This window comes from Rissa tridactyla, chromosome 9, assembly GCF_028500815.1.
Source record: "Rissa tridactyla isolate bRisTri1 chromosome 9, bRisTri1.patW.cur.20221130, whole genome shotgun sequence".
Lineage (NCBI taxonomy): Eukaryota > Metazoa > Chordata > Aves > Charadriiformes > Laridae > Rissa > Rissa tridactyla.
Window position 1 is genome coordinate 560,496 of NC_071474.1, and position 19,544 is coordinate 580,039.

The 19,544-nt window shown below is 66.3% G+C and overlaps 3 protein-coding genes across 3 annotated transcripts; 1 reads left to right on the forward strand and 2 right to left on the reverse strand.

Annotated features, from left to right (window-relative positions):
* Nucleotides 1-4,279: 4,279 nt before the first annotated feature.
* On the reverse strand, nt 4,280-8,531 carry SERINC4 (serine incorporator 4). Its single transcript, XM_054214845.1, has 12 exons — nt 8,481-8,531; nt 8,212-8,358; nt 7,055-7,233; nt 6,894-6,973; nt 6,717-6,810; nt 6,442-6,653; nt 6,063-6,158; nt 5,855-5,981; nt 5,483-5,555; nt 5,205-5,256; nt 4,938-5,094; nt 4,280-4,493 (listed from the first exon to the last, which is right to left on the reverse strand). Exons 1-12 carry the CDS (start codon nt 8,529-8,531, stop codon nt 4,280-4,282), a joined length of 1,482 nt encoding a protein of 493 aa, XP_054070820.1.
* A 1,664-nt stretch (nt 8,532-10,195) lies between these two features.
* HYPK (huntingtin interacting protein K) lies at nt 10,196-11,182 on the forward strand. The gene is made up of 4 exons (XM_054214133.1): nt 10,196-10,426; nt 10,586-10,641; nt 10,766-10,817; nt 11,018-11,182. Exons 1-4 carry the CDS (start codon nt 10,241-10,243, stop codon nt 11,111-11,113), a joined length of 390 nt encoding a protein of 129 aa, XP_054070108.1. The 5' UTR covers nt 10,196-10,240; the 3' UTR covers nt 11,114-11,182.
* A 382-nt stretch (nt 11,183-11,564) lies between these two features.
* Nucleotides 11,565-15,385, reverse strand: MFAP1 (microfibril associated protein 1). The gene is made up of 9 exons (XM_054214132.1): nt 15,200-15,385; nt 14,882-15,101; nt 14,582-14,711; nt 14,100-14,287; nt 13,480-13,588; nt 13,242-13,402; nt 12,838-12,997; nt 12,374-12,463; nt 11,565-12,246 (listed from the first exon to the last, which is right to left on the reverse strand). The coding sequence occupies exons 1-9, from the start codon at nt 15,276-15,278 to the stop codon at nt 12,064-12,066; spliced, it is 1,320 nt and encodes a 439-aa protein (XP_054070107.1). The 5' UTR covers nt 15,279-15,385; the 3' UTR covers nt 11,565-12,063.
* Between the last annotated feature and the right edge of the window lie 4,159 nt (nt 15,386-19,544).

A 19,544-nucleotide genomic window follows, 5' to 3' on the forward strand; every position in this document is an offset into this window, starting at 1 on the left:
TCGGTGGCCTGCGTGAGGGAAGGGCGGCTCAGGACTCTGCGGGGCCAGCAGCCTCCGGCTGCAGCTGCTGCTGTGCCCGCCTCCTCCGGCAGCCGCAGAGCTCTGCCGCACGCCGGCTGCCTCCTCTCATGTCTGCGCTGTGCCTGGGAGCACGGTGTGGGTCCAGACCCTGCACCTGAGGAAGCCCCGAGGCTCCTGCCCCTCCCCGTAGGGGCTGGGTGCCTGTCAGACCCTTCCTGCTAACCTTGATGTCCTCGATCCACTGGCGGACACTGAGGAAGCTGCTTGGGGAGCTGATGTCGTAGAGGAGCAGCACGCCGTGGGCTTTGCGGAAGTAGGACTGGGTGATGCTCCGGTACCTGGCAACAGGGGTGTCACCACTGCTGCTGTGGTGACCCCCAGCCCATGGGGCTGCTGCTGGAGCAGGACCCATCCCCAGCTGGCCTGGCACGGTGGCGGCAGCAGCCCCCGTCCCTGTGCTCTCACCTCTCCTGCCCCGCTGTGTCCCAGATCTGTAACGTGGTTTGCTCCCCATCCACCAGCAGCTGCTTTATCTGGAAGTCCACCCCTGCCAGGAGGGACAGTCAGGCGCTGCTCCTGCGCCCTGGCCTGGGCACCGGGGGTGCTTGGGGCCAGGGGGAGCACCGGGGGTGCTGGGGGGTGTACCGAGGGTGCTGGAGATGTCTCCTCTGAACTCATTAGTGCAGAGGCGCAGCAGGAAGCTGGACTTCCCTGTGCCCCTGTCCCCTGCCAGCACCAGCCGATACATGGGGCAGGGGGACATGGGTTCCTCGCTCCTCTCACACCCCTGGTGAGACAAGTGGAGGTGGAGGGCTGGCATGGAGCGCAGGGGTGCCCCAGCTCCCCCCAGCCTGGCCCTTTTGCCCTGGATGGGGAGCTGCCAGTTACCTCTGGTGCGAAGGCAGGAAGCTTCTTCTTGCTGGAGCGCCCGTTGGAGCGGGGGGATCTTTCTGCATCACCTGTCGGGGGGCTGGAGGCCTGCTGGGTGACAGACACCACGGTGAGGGGCCTGAGCCTGGGAGCTGTGGGCAAGCAGATCTGTGTCCCTGGTGCACCAGGCCGGGGACAGATTCCCTTACCTTGGTGCCCCAACGGGGGCTGGGGGGAGACCCATCCTCTGAGCTGCTGCTGAGCGAGGAGGCCGTATCGGAGCTGGAGGCCGAGATCCACTGCTGCCCGAGGCTGGCATCGCTGTGGACCAGGTCTCCATCTGCCCAGGAGGCTGTGGCAGGGGGCGAGTGGTGTGGGGAGTTGTCCCCCCGGTGCCTGTGCCAGAGCGTGGTGCTCAGGGAGGGGGTCTGCAGCCGGTGCTGCCCCTCCACCCTCCATCGCTCGCCTGCTGTGGGTGCCCTCTGGGCAGGCGGCGAGGGGGGATGGCTGCGGGGAGAAGGCGTTTCAGCACAGAGGCACCGTGCGAGGAGGTGAGGGAGTACCTGGGGCGTGGGGGCTCTGTGGCCTCTGGCTCCAGGGGCTCATGTGGGTCCAAGTGCTGGTGACCGCCTGCGTGCTGTGTCTGTCGGAGCCGGGGGTGCAGGCGGGGCGAGTCAGGGCAGCCGAGCCAGCCTGCCGTGTGCCTGTGGGGGGACAGCATCCCTGCGCCCCCCAACCCGGGTGGGTGCCGGACCTGTCCCTCCCCTGCGGGGCTCACCGCTGGCGGGTCCCTGTGCGGGCTGAGCAGCAGCGCTGAGCGCAGGCGGATGTTGCTCTCACAGAGGGTCCTGTTTGTTGTCCTGGTGGGAGGGAGCAGCCTGAGGCTGGTGGGCAGCAGGGGACCAAGCCAGGGCAGGGCTGTACCCACAGCAACGGCACCCCCTGCTCCAGGCGGGAGCATGTCCCTGGCTGCCCCCGTGGTTGCTTCCCCGCTGCTGCCCGGCCAGGCTCGGACATACTGCAGCATCCTGACGTAGCTTGTGAACGCCAGGCTCTCCTCCGCCATCTCCCGCAGGGCCAGCTGCTCCCTGCAGGGGCACGGCATCCTCACGGCAGGGCCCCCACCGGGACCTGCCCTGGGCTGGCGCAGGGGCTGTGCCCCCGTGGCGGGGCGGCAGAGCTGCCCGTGGCAGTGCTGGGACAGCCGGGGGGCCCCAAGGACACCCAGCGTCACAGGGCTTGCCAATGGCAGGCCTGGAGGGACATGCCAGCAGCTCTGGGCAGGCTTCCCGGCTGCCAGCGCTCACCGCTGGGCCGAGTGGGGCAGCGCGTCCCCGATGGACGGCTGGCCCTCCCCATGGTGTCAGGGCAGGCAGCCATGGACAGGGTCTGGTAGAGCCCCTCCGCCTGCAGCTGGGCTCGGTGGGGCACCCGCTGGCAGTGCCGCGCTTGGCTGCTGCAGCGGCACACGGGGCTGGCACAAGGTCCCTGCAGAGCTGGGGACAGCCTTGCCATCCTACCCACCCCCCCCCCTCAAAATACCACCTCTTGTGCTGCTGGTCCCGCTCGGAGAAGTCCCCCCGCAGCTGATCCAGCTCCGCCTGCAGCTGGGAGATGCCACGCTCAGCCTCGTGAAGGCTGCGGCGCAGCCGGTCATTCTCCCGGGCAGGGTGAGACGGGTCCCTGCTGCGGCGCAGCCCGGTGCACCGGGGTCCCTCGGGTGCCCAGGGCTGCAGGGGCGCCCACCTGGCCCCATCCCAGCCCTACCTGGGCGATGTCCCCGAGCTGGCGCCGCAGTTGCCCGATGCCTGTCCCCAGGCCCTGTGTGGGTGCCTCCATCTCCTGGGGAAGGTGCAAGTCACAGCGCCCAGGGCAGCCCCGTGCCGGGCACTGCAGACCCCCCCCTGCTGCTGGTGCAGCCCCCGCTGCTCTGGCCAGGGACCCCATGGCAGCTGCCCTGCCACGTGGGGACTGTGCCAGACCCCCGTGTTGCCCACCCCGCGGTGCTGCCCTCACCTCCTGCAGAGACGTATCCTGCCGCGTCGGTGGGCGCAGGGCCTGTTGGGACCCCTGGCTGCGGGTGTCAGTCCCCGTCTGGCACCAGCCACCACCGCTGCTGCGTGGGGCCCGTTGGGCGCAGCCGGTGCCGTGGCCCCAGGTGCTGCCCTGCCGTGTTTGCTCTGCGGGTGGGGCGGGGGCCTGGGGCACCGTCCTGCGGCACCGCCGGTACCGCACCCTCCTGGGTGGCCCAGACGGGCCCCTCAGTGCCCTGTCTTGCTCCGGTACCTGCACCCAGTGCCTCCAGCCCCCCCCCGTCTCCCTTCCCACCGGACCATATGGGCACTGGGCGCTGGCAGGTGCCAGGGGCTCCACCAGTCTGTCTGCCTGCCCATCCGTCCTCCCCGGGGCTTTGCTCGGTCATGGAGAGTGGGCAGGGTGGAGGGTGTTCTGGGGCGGCTGTGGCCACTGCTCCCAGCTGCTGTGGTGGGATGCGATGGGACAGGACAGGAGAGGCTGGAGCCAGGGCTGGGCATGGTGCCCACAGGACCCCGTGTCCCGGTGTTGTCCCTGGTGTGCTGGGGCAGGTCCTTGGCCAAGCGGCTTGGGACGGTCCCTGCTGCCCGGGCAGGTGCTCGCCTGGGGCTTGGTGCCCTGACAGCTCACAGGCACCTTTTGGGCCGGTGTCCCCAGCACCACGTCATGCTGGAACCATCCCTGTGTCCCGAGGGGGGCTGGCTCCTCCGGGGGCTCAGTTGGGAGTGTGCTGAGGGCACTGGCCGTGGGCTGAATGCCCCCCTGGAGCCCCGGACCCCAGGCCAGCGCTTCCTGCTCTGCCACCCCCCGGCTTGTCCCCCTCTCCAGCAGAGCCGCCCCGAAGGCGTCCTTGGCTGTGACCGGTGCATGGAGGGGGCAGGCGCTGGGGTGCTGCTGGCACCTCTGTGCTCAGCCCCATGGCTGCAGCCTGCATGGCGGTGGACGGCACAGGCTCGGCTCAGAGTTTTATGTAAAAATGTATTCAAGGAGGTATTTACAATGAGCACACCACCGGCGGGTGAGCTGAGACGCGCAGGTGGATGGGGCAGAGCCCCACTCCCACGGCCAGCCCCGGGCCAGGGCAGCCGGGCTGGTGGTCAGTGCGTGGCCAAGGGGGAGCCCAGCATCAGCCAGGGCTGAGCACCCACCGCCCCGCTGGCTCCGGCTCAGCGTAGGACCCGTGTCCTCGGGAGCGCCCACCGCCTGGGTCCCCCTCGGTCTCTCAGATGCTGCCATCTCCTGGGACAGGGGGTCAGGGGAGGCCAGCGGGACCCGGCACAGGCACAGGGCATGGCAGGGACCAGCCCCGGCTGCTGCCGCGCAAGGTGCCAGGCACAGTCTGTCCCAGCAGGGACTACGTGGAGACACTGATGCGCTGTGGGGCACGTCGCCGTAGGACACGCAGGGCCGGGCTGCTGCGTCGGTGCTGGGGGGAGCCGCGGAGGCAGAGGGGGCTCAGCAGCAGCCACAGGTAGAGCAGGACACAGGCCCAGCATGAGGACACCTTCACCCAGAAGGTCGACCAGCTGCCATGCGTGAAGGTGGTCTCCAGCACCGCATTCTCGTAGCTGGTGGGAGAGGGCGGGCGTTGGGCGCCCGGGAGGTGCCGGCACGGGGGATCCCAGCACCAGCTGCGGCCACCAGGTCACCCCATGTCCCAGCGGCTGTGAGTCCCTGGGCACATCCCACCTGCCGTGGAGCCCCACGGCCCCCCAGACCCCAGCCCATCTCTGCAGTGTGCAGCCATGGGCTGCAGTCAGCGGGGGCTGTCGGTCAAAGCCATGCACTTCCCCAGCAGGCGCCAGCTCGGTGACACTGGCGCAGCCTGGAGCAGAGGGACAGCGAGGAGCACAGCACCCCCAGCCCTCACGGGGAGCGGGTGGGAGCCGGTGGGGTGGTGACGCTGGGGGGGTGATGGTGCTGGGGCGCTGCAGTCCCAGCTGGGCGGCTGCACCAGCAACAGGGAAGGGGAGCGAGAGCGCGGAGGGCTGGGCAGCAGCACGGGGCCCTACCTGAACCAGTTGGTGAGGGTCATCATGACGTAGAGTGAGGCGAGGAAGAAGACAAAGTGGAAGGCTGAATAGCTGTAGACCACGCGGTCTCGCTCATCCTGGACGATGCATTGTGCCCCGTTGGTCTCCTCCACTTGCTCGCACATCTGCTTGGTGCCTGGGAGAGCACAGGAGCACGGTGGCTCCCGTGCCCCCTCCTCGCCAGCCCCCCAGGGCTGGGACACAAGCACCCGAGGGCGTGTGTTGCTGCACCCACCCTGCACCCACCTCTCAACTCCTCCTCCATCTTCTCGGGGCAGCAGAAGCAACACGAGGGTTTCTGCAGAGAGTGCAGTGTGCGGGTGACAGCACGGCAGCCCCGCCACGCTGCCAAGCTGCGCCCGGCCGCAGGGTCCAGCCCCACCAGGGAAGCCCCTTGTGCTTGGCTGGACAAACGTGCCTCAGGACCAGGACCTGGGGCTCAGGAGGGCTTGGGGCTGCGGGTCTGGGGTGCCCGTGGCAGCAGGACACAGGGCACAGCTGTGGGGGGCCAGGACCATACTCACTTTAAACTCAAAGCTGTAGACTTTGACCATCCAGAGGGGCCCGAAGACCTCAGCAAGGTAGGAGGCTTCATTACTGTGCCCGTGAGAGAGGCAGAAAGTGTAACACGGGCACCCACCACCCTATGTCAGGCCCCCAGCCCGCCCCATGGACCCGGCACAGCCACCGGAGACCTGCAGTGCCCGGGGTCACCGCGCTGCCCCTGCCCGCCTGCAGATGCCCAGCCTGCTCCAGCCCTGCCATCCCTCAGGACATCACCCAACCCAACTCCGCTGTCCCTGCCATGGGCTGGGGACAGGGTCCCCACGCAGCGCCTGTGGGGCTGGCCGTGCCCAGAAGGGACAGTGCCCACCCGGCGCTGCGGGCACACGCACCATGCGAAGAGCACGCAGGCGTACATGATGGCAGCCCCCAGGACGGCGACGGTGGTGTCCTCTGTCTGCAGCTCATCCTGCCGGACGCCCGGGAAGCAGACGGTGAGGTTCTGCCCCTTGTAGAGCACTGTGAGGGGGACGGAGGTGAGACGGGTGCGTGCCCCAGTGCGTGTGTGGGGGGCTGCCAGAGGCAGGTGGGGACACCCACCTCTCTCTGGGGGGCGGCTGGACAGTGCGGAGAAGGTGAGGTACATCACGTAGCAGCTGATGATTGAGGACTGCAGCAGCCCCGACCGCGGCTGCTCTGCAAGAGTGGGGTCAGAGTGTCACCGGAGCCCCTGGAGCAGCGGGAGCTGGTGGACGGGCTCTGCGTGGGCCCCGGGCAGCCCCCTCCCACCGCTCCCCCACCCAACGCCCTGTGCTGAGGCACAGGAGTGACCAGCGGGAGCCGGGTCCTCCCGAGGTGCCCATCTGCTTGCCCTTATCTGGGAGCCCAGAGCCACCACCCACCCCCACCAAGCAGCCCCAGGACACAGCTGGCCCTGCAACATGGCAGCCCGTGCCGTGCCCTGCCGTGCCGTACTCACTGAGCCGCACACAGGGCGTGATGGAGATGAAGGACATGATGCCGCAGAGGCTGCCGTTAAGGGTGAGCAGTGCCTTGTTGAGGTGGCAGGCGGCCGGGTGGGTGTAGAACTTGTAGAGGAAGGAGAAGGCGGCGGAGGCGAGGGTGTAGAAGGCGGCGGTGGCCAGAAGCACGGCCAGGTACCAGCGCTTGTCCTGCGCGGCGCCTGTCAGCCTGCCGGGAGAGCGGGTGAGAGCCGGCAGCAGGCAGGCGCCCACCCGGCCCCCCGGCACTCACCAGTTCTTGTTCCAGGTGTGGGCGAAGGCGGTGATCAGCACCAGCTGGATGAGGATGAAGGCGAAGCCCCCGCAGACGCCCGTGTAGTGCCAGGCTGGGGGGAGAGGGCAGCGTGGGGCTGGCACGGGGGGCACACGGGGCCCCGGAGTGCTGGCTCAGGAGGGGTGGGGGACACACCTTGGATGAAGCCGTCCTCGGGGATGAAGAAGCTGGCGGCACAGAGCCCCACCAGCACCAGCAGCTTCAGGAGCCAGAATCTGCAGGGCAGCGAGCGTCAGGGAGACAGGGCCCCCAGCAGCCCCCCCCCCTCGGCAGCCCGTCCCGTCCTGTCCCCGTACCCGTTGTGGAGCTGAGCGCGGCAGTCGGCGCTGGAGCGCACGTTGAGGAGCAGGGCAGCCTGCACCAGGTGGAAGCAGGCAGTGCCGAAGCAGACCCGGTAGACGGCCGAGGAGCCCACCAGCCGCTCACAGTCTGTGCCCCCGGGCAGGTGCTCGCACAGCACAGCAGAGAAGGGCACCTGCAGGCGGGGCGAGCGAGGGGATGGGGCTGCTGGTGTGCCCAGCACCCCTCGGCACCCAGCACCACATGACTGCTGACACCCCAGCATTGCCAGTACCTTCTCCATCCCCAGCACTCCTGGGACCCCCAGCACCGGCAAGTCCTGCATCTTTGGTACTCCTGGCACCCATTCCCCCCCGGCTCCTCCAGGACTTTGGCATTCCCAGCATTCCTGTTGCTCCCAGTACTCCCGTCTCCCCTGGCAATGCTGGCACCTCCAGTGCTCTTGGAACCCTTAAGTACCCCTGGGATGTCTGGCACCCCCAGCACTCGTGGTACCCCTGGTATCATGGTTTCAGCTGGGATGGGGTTAACTTTCTTGCTGGCAGCTGGTGTAGTGCTTGTTTTGGGTTTGGGATGAGGAAATGTGTGAAAGCACACTGGTGGTTTTGATCGTTGCTAAGCAATCGGGGCCTTTTCTGATCCTCAAACCCCCCGCTCCAGCGAGAGCTGGGGGTGCAAAGGGGTTGGGGGGGAGACATGGGTGGGATAGCTGACCCCAGCTGACCAGAGGGATGTTCCATGCCATGTCACATCACGCTTGGTACATAAAGCTGGGGAGGAAGGAGGCAGGGGCAGGGACCTTCTGTGTTATGGCATTTGTCTTCCCAAGTCACCATTACAGTGATGGAGCCCGGCTTTCCTGGGGATGGCTGAACCCCCACCTGCCCTTGGGGAGCAGGGAATGGATTCCTTGGCTTTGCTGGCGTGTGCAGCTTTGCTCTCCCTATTGAGCTGTCTTTATCTCAACCCACAAGTTTTTCCTCACTTTTACTCTTCTGATTCTCTTCCCCATCGCAACTGGAGGGAAAACAAGCGAGCAGCTGTGCGGTCCTGGTTGTTGGCTGGGTTTAACCCACGACAGACCCCCAGCACCCCCGGTGCCCTGGGACCCCTGGCACCCCAGCACCCCTGGTGTCCCAGCTCCCGCCATCACCTTCTCCCTGACGGTCTGGGCCACAGTGCGGGACAGCATGAGGCAGCACACGGCAGAGGCCAGGACATGCAGGAGCGTGTAAAGGATGCGGGTGCCCGTGGACACGCGGAGCCCGTGGCAGGAGCTGCAGCCACAACTGCCGCACAGCTGGGGGGAGCACGGTCAGCAGGGACCCCATCAGGCCAGAGCTGCCCCCCAGCCTGGCCTGGAACCCCCACCCTGGTCCAGCCCTCCCATACCCCCCAGCCCCGCAGCCCCCTCAGTCCCACCTGGCAGAGCAGCGAGTGCAGGAGGCGGCCGTGCGCCCGTGTGCCCGCCATGGCCCGGCTTGGCTCCACTTGGCCCCCGCTGCCCTGATGGGATTAGGGGGGATTGTCGGCTCGGCCCGCCCCGCCATCTGCTCTCCACCACCTCCCGGCAGCCACCATTGGGGCGCTCTGCAGGAAGCCTGTCCAGGGTCCACCAGTGACCCCCTTGCCATGGGGAGCCCCGCCTGGACCCTGGCCCCTCACTGGGCAGGATGAGGCCGCGGCAGCCAGCTTGGGCATGGGGGGCATGGGGGGCATGGGGAGCATGGTGGGGCACGTGGGGTCCGTGGGGCGCTGGTCCCGCAGTGGTGCCATGGGGCTGTGCGGGGTGGCTGGAGGGCATGGGGGTCCCAAAGGGCTGGAGGGGTGCAAAGACACCCGTGGGCACCCAAGGGATACAGGTACCCCATGGGGCATGAAGAGGGCAACAAGCACATCCAGCCGGGGAGCAGGATCCCCCCAGCGCGGGCAGGAGCTGGGGACAAGCCAGGCTGTGCGGGGGGCCTGTTGCTGCCCCTGTGCTGGGTCTGGCTGGGATGGCGTCGCCTCCTCCAGCTCCTCTGCAGCTGCTCGGGCTTTGTGCTAGAACAGCCTTGACAGGGGTGCTCAGGCTGCGGCTGTGCAGGGCTCGCCCCACAACAAGGCTCTCCCTTTCCCCGCTCTCCCCGCGGCGAGGAGGCCAGGCTGGGCAGGGGGCTGGGAGGGGACAGAGCCGGGAGAGCCGACCCTGGCTGCCAAAGGGACGCTCCATGACACAGCGTTGTCCTGGCAGAGGCTGGCGGCAGGGGAGCTGAAGGGTTTTGGCTCCCAGCGTGTTGCTTGGGCACTGGCTGGGTGCCGGCTGCTGGTGGGAGGCGATGAGTAACTGCCTTTACACGCTGGGGGTTGTTTTATTTTTCCCCTTTCCTTCACAGGTTAAAGTGTCTGTATCTCGACTCATGAGGGTTTTTTCTTTACTTTTGCACTTCCTCTTCTCTCCTGCTCCTGCTCTGGAAGCGGGGAGCAAGCAGCTGCGTGGGTTCCAGTTCTCTGCCGGCCCCAGCTGGGGAGCGGTGACCGAGGGGTCGCTGCTGGCTGGGGCTAAACCTGCAGCGCGGGGACGGTCTGTCCCCAGAGGGGACGCGGTGTCCCCGTCAGGGTGCGGCGGGGACGCGGGGTGCGGGAGGGATGCGGCGCCGGCGGGCCCCGCTCCCGGGGGTCTCCCGGCCCAGCCCCGGGGCGCACCGCCCAGCGGGCACGGCCCCGCCCGGGCACCTCCGCAACGGCGGCGCGGGCCCGGGCGCGTCCTTTCCTCGCGTGCGACTGCGGCGGGAGACAAATCGGGATCCGTAACCCTCTTATCGGCTTAGCGCCGGCCCGCCCGGCGGTCCGGGGAGGGCGGCGGCGGCGGCGGCGGCGGCGGCGGCGGCGGCGGCGGCGGCGGCGGCGGCGGCGGCGGGGCCCCGCCCTCCCCGCCCGGACACCGCCGCGGACCCGCGCCTCAGCCGCTCCGCCGCAGCCGCTCGGCCCGCCGGGCTCCGCAGCGCCCGCCGGCGGCGGGACGGGGCCGCTGCCTGGGAGGTGGCGGAGGAGGAGCCGCGGGGGGGGGCGGGGCCGGGCTGCCCGCAGGGAGGGCGGGACCCGCCGCCGCCGCCGCCGCCGCCCTCTGGTTCCGGCGGGCAGCACGTGAGCGGAAGCGCGGCGGCGGCGCACGTGAGCGGAAGCGCGGCGGCGGCGGCGGGATGGCGGCGGAGGGCGACGTGGAGCTGGAGCTGGAGACGGAGCCCAACGGCTCCGGCGGCGGCGGCGATGGGGCGGGCGGGCGCGCGGCCGAGAAGCCGCGGAAGCACGACAGCGGCGCGGCGGACCTGGAGCGCGTCACGGACTACGCGGAGGAGAAGGAGATCCAGAGCTCCAACCTGGAAACGGTGCGGCGGGCGGGACCGGGGCGGGGAGGGGGGCCGAGCCGCGCCCTGAGCACCGCGCCTGCACGGCCGCCGCGGCGCCCCTCCCGGTGCCGGTGCCGCCGGGCGCGGCGCTGGCCCACCCGGTGCCGCGCAGCGCGGTGACTGCGCTCGTCCCGGCAGGCCATGTCGGTGATCGGAGACCGGAGGTCCCGGGAGCAGAAAGCGAAGCAGGAGAGGTAACGGCCCGTGCTCGCGTGGGGCGCTGGGGACCGACCGGCGGAGGCGGGAGGGAACCCTGCCGGTGGGGAGGAGGGGGACGGCCGGCAGTCTCACCGGCGGTTTGTCTCTCTGTCGCTGCAGGGAGAAGGAGCTGGCAAAAGTGACCATCAAGAAGGAGGACCTGGAGCTGATCGTGAGTAGGGGGGGAAGCCGGGCGGGCGGTGGCGTGTCCCAAACCTCGTCTGCAGCCGGTGTCTGGTCACTGGAACCATGCCCAAGGAGGAGGCTGGTGCCCACCGGCCGGCGGTGACGGGCGGCTCCCGCTGCTGCCCCTTGGCCTGGTCCCCATGCCGTGCTGCGGCCGCTGCAGGGGCTGTGGCTGTTTCCCTGCAGATGACGGAGATGGAGATCTCGCGGGCAGCCGCGGAGCGCAGCCTGCGCGAGCACATGGGCAACGTGGTGGAGGCGCTCATCACCCTCACCAACTGAGCGCCGACGGGCACTCCCTCGCCGGAGACGCGGTGTGTGTTACCTTACCCAATAAAGGCACTGGTGGGACTGGGCTGTTGCTGTGGTCTGCATGGCGCCAGGCGCCTGCCCCTTCCCAGAGAGACTGGCAAGCAGGGCCGGGCCTGCGGCATCGTGCTGGCAGCACTGGACACCACTGTGACTGGAGTGGTACAAGGCGACCTGCCCCAACGCCGCGATGTGCCGCTCTTCCCACTTTTAACCTCGGACCCTCGTTCCAGAGCGCAGCGGCTGTCCCAGGGGGAGCAGCTCCTGTCGCTCCACTGTCCCTGCTCATGTGCCAGCGGGTTTGGCAGGGGAACACTACATTGGCCCTTCCCGCCTCGGCGAGTCCAGCTGCACCAGCCCACCACGTCTCGCACGAAGGCACAGAACGGTTCAGCTGCGTTCCACAGACAACACGGACAGAATGTGTAAGAAAATGACCGCTTTAATCAAAATGACCCTACCCCTATGCACAGGTAGAAAAGCCAGGCCCTGCAGAGGCAGGGTGGGGAGACGGGGTCACTGCTGTCCCACACCAGAAAAGGGCCCAAACTGACAACGGGGAAAGTACAGGCGATAGGGAGATGCTGTGGACCAGACAGGTATAAAACTCCATTAATTCCTCCAAAAGTGGGTGTGATGGAGCCAGGGACGTTGCCTTGCTCCTGCCCAGCCCTGGCAGGTGCTGCCGAGGCTCTCAGGGTGGCTGCAGGCCTGGCCAGCACGGTGTGGCCGTCCTCCACGGCACCAGGGCAGGGAGCCCACTGGGTCTCCACAGTGGGACACCCTGTCAACAGGGCAGGCGTGGCACAGGGGCACAAAGGAAGGGCTTGTCACCACACGAGTCCTGGCACAGTGCTGTGTCCCCTCTGTCCCTGGCCAGGCTCCCAGCAGCTGGCAGAGAAGTGCCCTCCTGCCTGCTCCCTTTAAGTGGTTTTTCGCTTCTTGGCGGAGGGTCTCTCAAAGACGTCCCGAACGCCCGCTGCTTTCTGCTTGAAGAACTTGGTGTTCTGCGCGCTCTCCTGGCCCCAAGCAGAGTCGAAGGAGGTGGTATCCTGGTCCACCAAGTGTGTGTACTTTGTCCGCCCTGAACGCCCGAAGTTCTTGACCTGGGGAGCAGAGGAGCTCGTGAACAGCTGCTCAGGGGGGATGCTGGGACCCACAGCTCCCCCACCGAGGAATCACATCCCCTCAGTGTGGCATGCAGAGCGGGTACCCTGCAGCCAGTGCACCCACCTGCATGACTTTGGGCAGGATGGTCTTGTTGAAATGGTCCTCGAGGGTCGGGGCACTGAAGTCCCTCTTGTACACCTCCTCGTCTTCATCCTGCAGCAGAAGGACACACATGCTCAACCCACAAGTTTCCAGCAAGTGCCAGCAGCAGGCAGTCAGGGAGAGACACCAGAAGCCCATTTTGCTGCTCTGCCAGGGGCTGCCATGCTACTTGCAGCCCTATTAATCTACTGCTGAAGGTGGGTGACACAAACGCTGTCCCCCAGCTGTCCCTGGCAGCCACCCTCGCATCCCCTTAGGCCACTCCTCCAGAACCTGGGCCATAGCCCACACGGAGCTGGCTCAGTTCTGGCAGGGTCCATTGGTCCAAACACCCCCAGCCCCCGGGCACCGCTGCTGGCTCCCCGCAGGAGGAAGTCAGCCCCGCACAGCCCTGCTGGTGCCCAGGCCCTCGCAGCACCACTCACCATGAAGAAGGCGCCGCGGTGGTAGTACTTCTGCAGGAACTTGTATTTGCCCTTCACTGCCTTGTTGGTGATGACCTTGCCGTTGGCCCGAAGCTCAGCACGGCGCTCCTCCTCCGTCAGGTTCCGCATGCGCTCGATCTCCGCCTTCTCCTTCTCCATGCTGGGCAGGAGAGAAACCCCTGAGACCCTGCGTTCCCCCAGCACCCTCCTGGGAGAGCCGCTGTCACCAGCTGCCGTCCGAGGGATTAGACATTTACTGATTCCGTAGGGGACCAAAGGCACCCTGAGGCAGGACAGCCGTGCTGCCGAAGGGAAGCCTGAGAAAGAGATGCCTCAACTGCCCATGGGCCTGCGGGGACTGGGTTGCGCGTTCTCAGCCTCATATCTACACAGACAATACTTACGCTTCTCGTTCTTCACGGTCCCGTTTGATACGTTTCAGCTCACGTACTTTCCAGGCTTCGTACTCCTCCTCATCGTTCTCATCATCTGTATCAAGCGCATCCAGTGCTGCCAGCGAGCGCTTGTTCTCCTCCAGCTCCTTCTTTGCTTCCTCTTCTACGATCTGCAGCAAGGAACAAGCTAAGCCTGCTGCAGCCACTGCCCCGCTCCCTGCGCGACCCCCAGCCCGCCCCTCGGCACCTTGAGGGTGTACTTGCGCCTCTCCTCCGCCATCCTCTTTGCCTCCTGCTCCAGCTCCTTCTGCTTCAAGGCTTCTGCTTCTCGCTCCTGAACTGTGATCCGGTCCTTCCTGCAGGCAGGAACCGCAACAGCCTTCAGCCCTTCTGTGAGCCAGCGCAGCTGCCTGGCTCCTCACAGACCTCCCCCATCATGCAACGCAGCCGCTTTCAGCCTTCTCTCTCTCCAAGGACAGGCCGAGTCCCAGAGCTCTCCCCTTTCCAGCATCGCCCACACTGAGGCTACCACGCTGTTCCCCTACGGCTGCAGGCACGCATGCGAGCGAAGGGAGACCAGGCCACCAGCTGTGGGGAACGGCCCGCTGATAGCTTCCCTTTGCCACCATACGGCACCTGCCCGAGGGCTCTGGTCAGACCCTGCTGCGACTTTGACCCACAGCCTGATCCTGCAGCGACTGACGCAGCTGACAAGGGGCTGTCGGTGCTGGGATTGCCCCTCACTCCCTCCGGAGGAGGTGAACCCCTGCCCCACAACGAGGAAGAGGAGACCACAGCAGCAGTGTCTGCGTGGCCCCTGCCTCCTGTATCCTGCCCAGAGCTGACCCGCGCAGCTGCGTCACCCACTTGCGGATGAAGACAGGTTTGAGACGCGGCTCCATTTCATCCTCGCTGTCTGTGTACTCCTCGTACTCAGATTCTGACTCGGACTCTTCTCCGGATCGACCCTCATCTTCCAACTCCATCACTTCCATCTCCTCCGTTTTCCTCTCCTGTGCTCGCTGACGCATCATCCCACGCCGACGCTCAATCTCCTAACAGAGACAGACACAGAGGAGTCAGGTGACCAGCCCTGCTACCGCTTCCCTCTTGCTTTCCTGTATAAGAAGTGTTGGCGATGAGATAATACGCCCGTCCCTCTGGATGCAGAGTGGCCTCTCCCGGTGTCCCGTCCCATGCAAGAGTACAGTAACCCACAAGTTAAATCACGGCCAGTTGTGACACTTGTCCAGCTCCACCACACAGCCCACATGTCCGTGCAAATGACAGTTCCAACCTGTGTCATTCAGGGGCTTCCCTGGGCCCATTACTTGGCTTTGCAAGCGCACCTCATCATCGATCTCTTCCTCTTCCTCTTCGCTGGTGTCCTCCCGCTCCAGGCGCCAAGCTTCCCCCTCCACCTCTGAATCACTTTCTCCAACCACTTCAGGCTCCACGATTTTACGGTGTCTTGCCAGCCTGCAACAGACCCCAATTAAAGAATGTCACTTCAAATGCAAAGAGGCTGCATAAAGTTGACTGTTCATGACTCATTCCTAACAAGGCACTGGTAAATACTGGAACCGTCGAGTGTGAGCAGACCCCACACGTTCTTTCCCAGGAAGCTCCCTGATGACCCCAGCACTCACCGCTCCTCCACATCTTCCGCAATGCGGTTCTGGAGGCGCCGGAGCCGGGGGTCGTTGGCGAGCTCCTCCTCCTGCTCCTCGGGCTCCACCTCCTGCTCCTTCGCCTTCTTGATGAACTGGAACTCCTCATCCTCCTCCTCCGAGGACTCCATGGGTGCATAGTCAGGCCGCTTTCCCGACACGTACCGCTTCACCTTCACCTTCTCCATGGAGAGCTCGCCTGCAGGAGCCCGGGCCGTCACCGGGGGCCCCGCGACCGGGCCCGCGTCCCCCCGCCACCAGGGCTGGGCTGGTCCCGGCCGCAGCCCCCCCACTCACCCTTCTCGTTGCGGACGGGCACGGCGCCCGCCGTGGACTGGATCGGCGGCTGCTTCATGAGGGCGCTGGGGACCGACATGGTGGCGGTGGGGCTAGGGACGGGACGGCCCGGGACAGGGTAGAGCAGCAGCCGCTAACAACGTCTCCTCGCAGCCGTCGAACCGGAACCGGAATCGCACTCTCACTTCCGCCGGAAGGGGAACCTTCCGCGGCGTCTGACCGGACGTGACGCTCGGCGCGGCGGTCGCTTCCGGGCCGCGGAGAGAGGCCGCAGCCGCACGGGTCCCTCGCGCGGTGGGGCAGAGTCCGGGTAGCACCGGCTGGGGCTCCCGCTGCTCGGGCGGAGGAGCCCACCTCTAGACCCGGTCTCCAGACCCGGTCTCCGGCCGCGTCTGCCCGGTGCCGTGACGGCCGGGGCTGCTGGCTCTGGGGCCCCGGCCGTCGCCTGTTGCCCCTCCCTGGTACGGAAGTGTTTCGTGCGGGGCTGGGGTGGGAGTGACGAACCGCAGAGGCTCGTACGGCCGCCTGGGCGCCGTCTGTTCGGCGCCCCCGGCGCCTTGCTGGGCGGCGGGGCGCGCCCTGCGCCCGACGGGGGACACCGTCGGTGCGCAGCAGGGCCCAGTGGCAGAGCTGCCGGTGGGTCTGCACTGTGCCCGCCACGGGTGCAGCTGCTTTGGGGTGGAGCTGGAGCTCTGGCTCTGAGCCCCTGCTCAGCTCTGAGCCCCAGCCATCCCACCCTGCCCGCAGAGAGCTGGCCCCATCCAGCCCCAGTGCTGCCACTCAGGTCCCCATCTCCGGGGCAGCGAGGACAAGTGGCCCCTGTGCAGCTGCGTATCCCACTGCAGCCGTTGGCATGGCCAGTGCCGGGTGGCAGGGCTGCTGCTGCAGCAGGACCTTCCCGCCACACTGCATTGCATGGCTGGGGCATCTCCTGGGATTCCCGGTAGCACTGGCGAGGTGACGGTGGCAGCATGTGTGTCGGGAAGGGCTGGGGCCATGGCTGCTTCATGGCAGGCATCGGGGGTTTTCTGTAAGCAACTGGGTGCTGCCCACGTCAGCCTCCGAGAGGTGTGAGGTTTCACAGAGGAAAGTCGAGTGCAGAGCTGGGAGCGATTGGCTTGCGTGAGTTGCCCCTGCCCTGGTATCCTGCCACAGAAGATAAGAATTCTCTTGAAGTTGGGCAAAACTGTGTCACAAACCACCGCAGCCACGTCTGCCGTCCTGTGTCACCTTCTCACAAGAAAGGAAGAGGTTTTGTCTTCCGGGAAGGCAACCTGCCAGCACTCTGCACGGGGGAATTTGGGAAGCAGAGGGGCCAGAGCTGTGCTTTAACCCTGCGCTGCCGGTGCCTGCCCTGTGCTCACCGGAGCAGCTGCTCTCGTGGCCATGCTGTGGGGGCTGTGTGAGGCAAGGCCAGCGCCGGAGGTGGCAGCCAGGAAGCACCAAAGCAAGCGTGCAGTTCCAGTTGGTGGGTCAGTGCTGGAGCACGATCCCAAAGGACGTGCAGACAATTCAATTCTTTTCAGTGTCCTTGGTCCTGGGCTGGGATGTGTCCTCCTGGGGGGATCTCATTCAGCTGGTGTTGGGCCGCGCAGACCTGATGCTCGGCAGCCATACCATCCCTGCTCTGGGCCCAGCTCTGCTGGGGTGGGAGGTCCTTGCGGTGGCACCAAGGCAGGCTCTCTGCTGGGGGACTCTCCTCTTGCCCTCAGCACCTCTGTGGGCTGGGATCCACTTGGGTCACCGTGATCCTGCTAGGCTGCAGGCGGGGGACAGCTGGGACCCAACCCCTCACAGTGTGGGCTGGCTGCGCCCGGCTGTCCTGGGCTCAGTCCTTGCTGTGGCACGGGGGGAAGGCTCTCCGTGCAGTCTCAGGAACTGCCTCAGATGGCCCCATTTCTGCCCCAGGCAGAGCTGTGGGCTCTCTTCAGGATGCCCCTGCGTCAGTGTGTCCTTGCAGCAGCTGGAGGAGCTGGGACAGCCTTGCCAGAGCTGGTCAGGGAGGAGGCACGCGGTGCACAGCTGGGCCCTGGTGCTGCAGGGCCCCCATGTGCCCTGTAGCTTGTGGTTTGCCTTAGAAACTGGGGCATGGTCCTCCCTGGCCTTGCCCATGAATAAGCAAGAGCTCATTCGGGTGTTTCTGGCCTTTACACCCAGACGACAATTAGAGCTCCAGCTCTGCAGTTGATCATCTGATGAGATATTAATCTTGTGGGTTATCACAATGCGTTCCCACCTAATGGGTCCTGTGCCACCGCGCAAGGAGCGAGCTTCAACATATGGCTCGGTGAAGCAATTATACACACCAGTTTAAGGGAAGCTTGGGAGCTGCACACAAAGGACATAATGTCCTGTTCAGGTGAAGCAAAAGTAAAGACCTCAGCAAACAGGGAAATGCTTTCACAGCCTGGCTGAGTTCTGTGACCGCAGGCGTTGGAGGCCCTGGCAGGAAGCGGCCCTTGGCCTGTGACGTGTCCCCTCAGCCCCGTGTCCCTTCGAGAGGCACAGCCAAGCTGGAGAAACCAAATGGCAGCATTGCCCGAGGTGGTGTGGTGGGAGGCACAGGGGGACTTGTCCCTACAGGCGAAGGGGCAGGAGGTGTCCCCAGGCAGGGCCCTGCGGCGCCCATCATGGCGGGAGTGTATGGGGGTGTCGTGGCTCTGCACTTGCCCTTACCCGGTCCCTTGGGGCTGCCACAGACGGGGTGCCAAGAGCCACTGCAGCCAAAGGCAGCCCCAGCCCTGGTGTTTTCTGCATGCGTGTACTTGTGTTCCTGCGCGTGTCACCTGCGTGGAGCCCCTGAGTGCCGCAGGCACCTTACAGTGCTCGGGCTGGGCGAGGAAGTCCCTGCAGCTGCACAGCTGCAGTCGTCAGGGGACAACGATGGCAGGGTGTGGCACGGCGCAGCCATGCTGTGGCAGACTGCGGGTCGATACCTTGGCAGCATTACGGCTGCTGCTGGTACAGTCAGAGGCAGATAAAGTTACAGAACCACCCCGAGCCGCTGCTGTTTGTGTCTGCGGCTGTACTGCAGGACAAGGTCAAGGTGTTTGGGCTGGGCCTTGAGTCCCCCGCGTGTGACCACAGTGGGATGTTGTGTCTGGGAGTGTGGCTATGAATAGAGCCTCTGGAGCCAGCGGGAACCTGTGGAGTGCGGCTCCCCGCTGGGCCACGGCCATCCGGCTCGGGGGGCACCGGGCCCTCCCCAGGACCCTGCCGGTAGCAGGTGAGGGGAGGGCAGGGGAGCAGAGGGGCTGGAGAGATGCCAGGGAAAGGGGACTGTGGCCGCAGCTTCGGGAGAGGGCACAGGAGAGGGGCTGTGGAAACACATCTGCAGCACAGCAGAGGGGCTGTGGGCTCGCCCTGCGCTAGCACGGGGGACAGAGCGGGTCGCTGTGCTCCAGGTAAACATTGTTATTGATTTGGTTCCTCAGGATGTCCTCTGCCTGCCCTTGCTGTTCGTCAGGGCCCTCTCACCGTTCCTCCGCTGGTTCCCCACTCGCTGTTCTGCCTTCGCCGCAGCACGGTGGCTGCTGGGGAGCAGCACTGCCGCCCGCGGTCCCGCTGTGCCCCCGAGCTCCCCCCGGCTGGGGGTGCCTGCAGGCAGGGGGGCAGCCCCACCGCTGCTCTGCCGCCCGGAAAGCTCGAGCAGATGGGCAGTTGCATCACTGTGGGAGCTTGTGCAATCTCTGCAACCCGAAAGCCAAAAATTGACCTGATTTTTCCATGAAAGTAGGTTTCTATTGATCGCTGTGCGCTGCCGGGCCATGCCACATAGTGTGCTTGGTGCGGAGGAGCATGGGGGGGTCTCCCCCCGGCCGCAGTGAGTGGTTTGGCCCCCGTGCCTACAGCGTCGGCCCCAGGGGACGTGGGGGGCCGTCGTCTGGCTGGGCACACCTCGCGGGGAGCTGCCGGTGCACTGGGAGTCACAGCCCACTCCGGGCCATCTCCTGGCATGTGCCGGTGCCTCCAAGCGATGGCCCCTAAGTCACTTTGGTATCCCAGAGGAGGGTTGGCGGTCCTGGCAGCCGCGGCTGTGGTAGCTGCGTCACCCCCTTGCTGCCCCACAGGCAGTGGCCGAGGAGAGGGATCCTGAGCAGCCCTGTGAGGTGTGGGGGAACAGCAGCCCTTCAGAGCCAGCCTGGCGCCCTGCTCTGCTGCATCTGCAGCCACCCCCTGGTCCACTCGTGGCCTTGTCCTGCAGCCAGGTGCTTCCCCGTCACAGGCGTTGTCTTTGGCAGGGCCACGGGGTCAGCGCGCGCGTCCAAAGCCAGTGTTTTATGTAAGAGAGAGGTGCTTCCTGCATGCCTGCCCCGCGGCACCGAGATAAGCCCCATGGTGACAA

Coding starts and splice junctions, on each gene's coding strand:
- SERINC4 (XM_054214845.1), bottom strand. CDS start 8,531: ATGGCGGGCACACGGGCGCACGGCCGCCTCCTGCACTCGCTGCTCTGC. Junction 6,811..6,893: donor CGAGGACGGCTTCATCCAAG/GTGTGTCCCCCA, acceptor CTCTCCCCCCAG/CCTGGCACTACACGGGCGTC. Junction 5,095..5,204: donor GATGGAGGAGGAGTTGAGAG/GTGGGTGCAGGG, acceptor GTGCTCTCCCAG/GCACCAAGCAGATGTGCGAG.
- HYPK (XM_054214133.1), top strand. CDS start 10,241: ATGGCGGCGGAGGGCGACGTGGAGCTGGAGCTGGAGACGGAGCCCAAC. Junction 10,427..10,585: donor AGAGCTCCAACCTGGAAACG/GTGCGGCGGGCG, acceptor TCGTCCCGGCAG/GCCATGTCGGTGATCGGAGA. Junction 10,818..11,017: donor AGGAGGACCTGGAGCTGATC/GTGAGTAGGGGG, acceptor GTTTCCCTGCAG/ATGACGGAGATGGAGATCTC.
- MFAP1 (XM_054214132.1), bottom strand. CDS start 15,278: ATGTCGGTCCCCAGCGCCCTCATGAAGCAGCCGCCGATCCAGTCCACG. Junction 14,712..14,881: donor GCGGAAGATGTGGAGGAGCG/GTGAGTGCTGGG, acceptor GGTCTGTTGCAG/GCTGGCAAGACACCGTAAAA. Junction 14,288..14,581: donor AGGAAGAGATCGATGATGAG/GTGCGCTTGCAA, acceptor TGTCTCTGTTAG/GAGATTGAGCGTCGGCGTGG.